This window comes from Chrysochloris asiatica, unplaced genomic scaffold (assembly GCF_000296735.1).
Source record: "Chrysochloris asiatica unplaced genomic scaffold, ChrAsi1.0 scaffold00138, whole genome shotgun sequence".
Taxonomy (NCBI): Eukaryota; Metazoa; Chordata; class Mammalia; order Afrosoricida; family Chrysochloridae; genus Chrysochloris; species Chrysochloris asiatica.
This window is the reverse complement of record NW_006408656.1, coordinates 7,598,621-7,604,532: the sequence shown is the minus strand read 5'-3', so window position 1 is coordinate 7,604,532 and position 5,912 is coordinate 7,598,621. Positions and strand designations below refer to the sequence as shown.

The window sequence follows — 5,912 nt, the reverse complement described above, 5'->3', positions numbered from 1 at the left end:
CAATCACTTCATATCCATATGAAAGCTAGATAATGATTAAAGAAGACTCAAGAATTGATGTATTTGAATTATGGTATTGGCCAAATATTGAATAAACCCTGGACATCTTAAAAAGGAATATATCTGTCTTGGAAGAAGTGCAGCCAGAATGCTCTTTAAAAGCAAGGATGGCAAGTCTCATCTTAAGTACTTTGGACATGTTATCTGGAGGGACCAGTCCCTGGAGAAGGGCATCATGCTTGGTTGTAGTTGTTTTTGCCAAGTGCTGTTGAGTCAGTTCCAACTCATAGCAACCCTGTATACGGTTTCAGAGGAGCGGCTGGTGAGCTTGAACCTCCAACCTTGCGGTTTAAACCAACCTTGTAGTCCAGCACATTAGCCCGCAGCACCACACCAGGACTCCATCATGCTTGGTAGATGGTCAGTAAAAGAAGAGGATGACCCTCAATGTGATGGACAGACTCAGTGGATACAATAATGGGCTCAAGCATAGCAATGATTATGAGGATGGCACACAACCGGGCACTGTTTTCTTATGTATAATGGGTTGCTATGAGTTGCAATTCATAGAACTATATTTAAAAATATTTGTGACTTACTTGTCCAATGTCTAGGAACCCTGGTGGTGCAGTAGTTAAACCACTCAGCTGCTAAATGAAAGGCTGATGGTTCAAACCTACCACCTGCTCTCTGTGAGAGAAAGATGCAGCAGTTTGTTTCTATTAAGACAGCAGCCTTGGAAACTCTATGGGGCAGTTCTACTCTGTCCTATAGGGTTGCTATGAGTTGGAATTGTACTAATGGTAGTGGGTGTCCAATGTCACAATTAGTACATGATAGGATTTACGCTGTGTTCACTTCTTTCCTCTATACTAAGTTTCCCAAACTTTAATGGGCATTCAAGTCACCTGGGAGTCCTGATGTGGCTGGCGCTTTGGGTTAACGCGCCAGACTGCAAAGCCATTTGAACGGCAAGGTTGGCAGTTCAAGCTCACCAGCTGCTCCTCTGAAACCCTATACAGGGTTGCTATGGGTCGGAACCAACTCGACGGCACTTAACAATTCCTCTGAGATCTTGTTAAAGAAGATTCTGACTTAGTAGATCTGGGATGGAAGCTGAAATTCTGTATTTGAACAAGCCTCCAAGTCATGCCAATGCTGTAGTCCAAAAACCAAGAGTAGCAAGGCAATACTAGTGTCAAGTATAAAATATACTTGATTTTCTTCCCATCTGTTTACTTTGTCACTCCTCTCATTTGATTTTGGGTATGGCCCAACATTTAACTGATCACGTCGTCATGAGTCCCTCCTCCACTAAATCTCTTCATCCTTTCCAACTCCCCAGTCCTAGAGACTTTTGGGCACAATCCCCCAACATTCTGATTCAGTAAGCCTACATAGTAGCTTTTGTTAAATTTTAAAAGTACCCCATAAATTAGAGCATATCTAAGCAATGAAATATTAAGTTGCTAAAAAAGAATGTAGGCAGTTCAAACACACCAGCTTCCTTGGAAACCTTATACAAGGTCACTATGGGTCGGAACCAACTTGATGGCACTTAACAAAAAAAAAATGTAGTGATTGATTTCCATATTATTAAATGATAATACATGCAGAGAATAATGTGCTATTTACAAGATTAAAAGGATGCGTACAGTTATACACACACAATGCTTGTAGGGATAACTAAGAAATTACAAACAGTAGTTGGTACTGTAGAGCGGAAAAGAAAGGAGTAGGGGCTATATACACTTTCATCATTTGAGTTTTTTCTTTAAGTGTAAACATTATTTTTTTAAAAGAGAAAAACAGAAAAGCTCCCTCAATGTACATCTAAGTTTGGGGACTAATGCCCTAATTAATTGCAACTATGTCTTTGTCTCTCTAATGTGTATCTAAACTAGTTGCAACCTTACAATCTGTGTTTTAATGCCCTTTTTTCATGAAATCCCAAGCCGTACACCCAGTCTGTTTCCACTGTTTTCTTTCAGAATCCCTATAAATCGCAGTGGATAAATGTTTTCAGGGGACACCTGAACACCCAAGCATAGGCTCATTTTACCCTTTTGAGTATGTATCCAAAAGTTCCCTCAGCCCGTATCAGTTGTGTTCCTCAGGGCCTTCAATTCTTTGCCAGAGTCTCTTCTGCCTGACGATCATCAATACAGCAAATATAATGGGTTTCCACCCAGTCCTGCCTCTGTTGTATGTAGGGGCTAATGAAGGTTGTGGAGTGAGGGTACGGATTTATCAAGTATTTTCACTCATAGGGTCAGTCTACTTCTTTAGGACATTTCAGTGGCTACAAAAAAAGTGCCAGAGAGACATTTTGTTATTTTGCATATGTTTTGACTATAATTATGACTAAGACTTCTTTGCAGCTGAGACTATGTGGCATTGCCTCCCTCCTCTACTTACTCCACCAGCGTTTTGTATTTTCCTTCTCGATTCTCTCCATTGTACTTCATTGCTTTGAAAATAAATATCCACTTGGCTCCAGGGGCCCTCCAGCAAAGTAGGACACATATATGTAATCTTAAATCCACGTTATGAGCCTGTAAATTCTGGTTAATCTCTCCCAGGAAATCCGATCCAACCCCAAAATGCCCAAATTTAGGGTTGCGGGAACCTCCCCTCCCTAGCAGGTCGCGGGAATTCGAACGTAGTGGAGAAAAACATCTCCCCAAGATTCCTAAGAGGTGGGGCCCTGGCTCAGAAATGGCAGCAGCATGGGGCGGAGCATCGCCGACTTTAAACTCATTTTGGTTGTTTTGATGAGATGCTACGCCCAGGCCAGAATCCCACTTTGCTCCTCAACCACCAAACCCAAACTCTGTCACTCACCCCGGAATTACACCCCATGTCGAGCCCCAGAATCGGCCTTGTCTCAGCACTCTCAGGAGGGAAGAGCTGTCGAAGCAGCTCCGGGGGCAAGAGGTGGAGCCGCTGTTCTGGAGGATGGAAGCGGGAATACTGAGGGAAATTTCCGAATGGAGCGGCCCCGGGTTCCAGAACTCTGGGTTTCCCCTCTGCCGTGGCCTCTTCTAAGTCCCCTGAGGTGGTCGGTTTCACCGATGCCGCCATGAGTTTCAGCTCCGCCTCTGGGTCCCCATGGAACCGGAAGTCAGGAACTTAGTTGCGGCGAGCGCACTTGCCTTGGTCAGTACGCGTGCGCTGAGTGACAAAGGACACGAAACCGAATGAAAGTAAAGCTTGGCGGTGGATAGTAAAGGCTGGCATTCACTGAGCTTTCCATGTGTGCAGGCATCTTGCTGAAGCACGATGCTTGCGTTATTTTATTGGATCTTCACCACATCCCGACTCAACGACCCTACTATGCACAACAGAACAAAATACTACCTGGTTCTGCGCTATCCTCAGGATTGTTATTACACTTGAGCCTGTTACTGCTGCCATTATGTCAATCCATCTCCTTGGGGGTCTTCCTCTTTTTCTAAGACTCTCCACTTTACCAAGCACGGTGTTCTTCTCCAGAGGCTGGTCCCTCCTGATAATAAGTCCTAAGTCTCACCGTCCTGACTTCCAAAGGAGCATTCTGGCTGCACTACTTCCAGAATTTGTTTATTCTGGCAGTACGTGGTACTTTTAATATTCTTCTCCAACACTATAACGCAAATGCATTAATTCTACTACCATCTTCCTTATTCATTGTCCAACTTTCACATGCATATGAGGCTATTGAAAATACCATGGCATGGGTCAGGCATACGTTGGTCCTCAGCTGGCATCTTTGCTCTTGAACACTTTAGAGAGATCTTGTGCAGCAGATTTACCTAATGCCATATGTCATTTGATTTCTTGACTGCTGCTTCCATGAGTGCTGATAGTGGATCCAAGCAAAAGGAAGTCTTGACAGCTTCAATCTTTTCTCCATTTATCATGACGTTATTTACTGGTTCAGTTGTGAGGATTTTTTGTTTTCTTTACATAGAGTTGAAAGCCATACTGAAGGCTGTGGTCTTTGATCTTCATGCATTTACAGATGCATAAAGTGAGACCCAATGAGAACAGGTTCATACAATGGATTTGTCTCCACTTCATCTAGGTAGGAAAGGGTAGAAGAGTTACCAGATTTGGGAGTGACTGGTGGACTGAGCACCTTAAGAGGCAGAGCATTATGGTTTAAGATGCAGCATTTTAAAAAGTGCTTTCCATGCACCAGACACAGTCTTAAACCCTTTATGTGTTGAGTCAATCCTGATTGGTGAGGAAAGTAACATAATCACTATGCATTTTATACCAGTATGTTGTGTGTCCTTGAATTGATTTAGACTCACAGCCACAGGTGAACAGAGTAGAGCTGCCCTATTAGATTTCCTTTATGGGAGCAGATCACCTAGTCTTTTCTCTTGCCAAGCAGCTGCTGTTGGGATTGAACCTCCGACCATTTGTTTAGCAGCCAGAGCTTATTCATTGTACCACCAGGGTTCCTTATCCCTTTCAGCTAGATGATAGAGGCACAGTTAAGTTAGTGACTTTTCCAATGTCATACAGTTGGTAGTGATAGTACCAGAATTCAAACTCTGGCAATCTGCTCCAAAGGATGTGCTTGCAACTACTACCATTCTCAGCCTTGAATAATGCCTGATACAAAGTTGCTCAATAACTGTTGATAGAGGGTGCAGAGAAGCAGCGAAAGCCAGTTCTGTTTTGGGAAAATCAAAACAGAAGAGAGGATGCAGCTGAACTGAAACAGACATGATAGATCAGAGCTATCTTAGCAAGATCTGGGCTAAGCCAGAGATCAGAAAAACAGAGCTAGTAAGGTGAGACATACAAAAGGGCTAGCCTAGCAGCAGGTTCAAGTCAGATGCCAGTACCGGCTCATCTTAAAGGGGCCTCATGCTCCCGTGAGGCCAGTAATTTGCTGAATTTCTTAAAAAGTACTGAAGTGCCATCAGAGATAAAAATAGGTTTGATTCCTTTTCCTCCTGTCCCTTTTCTTCTTCTCTGTCCCACTTCTACCTAATCTGCCATCTTACTATTTACTTATGGTTTGCTGCTGCTGCTTCTCATAGCAACACTGTATAGGGGCACTGAGGCGGCAAATCTTTACGGGAGCAAAAAGCCTCATCTTTCTTCCACAGAGTGACTGGTCGGTTCCAACAGCTGACCTGCGGTTAGTAGCCCAGCATGCAACCTACTATGCTACCAGGCCTCTTTAACTTCTGATAGAGTGGAACAGAAAATCATATTCATATGAGCAGATGCACATACACACAAAAGATAGTATTTCAATAAGACTACTTTTGGGTGGAAACACTTTGATCACTTTCATAGTTCTCACGGTGGACATAAACTAATGAACAAAAAAGTTACAGTGGGATTCAGTAAACCACAGTACTCTGCACAACTTCCATAAAGGGAGGGAAAACTGCAGCACTGGTATCATGTCCCTCTTCCATGTTTGAGGTTTAGGTAAACTGACCTGATCCCTTTATGTCACTAGATGATGTTAGTACAAACACTTGACATATCTTAATTTTCATGGAGCTAGAATCACTTTTGTAAACATGTTTGTTTCAAAATAACATATGTTTGTTAGTAGTTTAATTTTATTGTTGTTGTTGTTGTCATCAGGTGCCATTGAGTCAGAATCGACTCATAGCGACCCCATGTACAGCAGAATGAACAATGTCTGATCCTGGGCCAACCTCACTACCGCTGCCACACTTGACGCCATCAATGATGCCACCTGGCTGATCCATCTCCTTGGGGGTCTTCCTCTTTTTCTGTGACCCTCCATCTTACCCAACATGACATCCTTCTCTAGCGACTGTTCCCTCCTGACAATATATCCAAAGTATGAGAGACGAAGCTTAGCCATCTTAGCCTCCAAGGAGCACTCTGGCTGCACTTCTTCCAAAACAGATCTATTGGTTCTTTTGGCA

General features: G+C 43.2%; 1 protein-coding gene across 1 annotated transcript in view; it reads right to left on the bottom strand.

Moving 5' to 3' along the window:
* The window catches only part of BCDIN3D (BCDIN3 domain containing), a 9,711-nt gene extending 6,627 nt beyond the window's left edge, over positions 1–3,084 (bottom strand). The window contains exon 1 of the mRNA XM_006870068.1: positions 2,845–3,084. Coding sequence (XP_006870130.1) covers positions 2,845–3,084 — 240 coding nt within the window. The remainder of the gene's footprint in view (positions 1–2,844) is intronic.
* Positions 3,085–5,912: the final 2,828 nt, after the last annotated feature.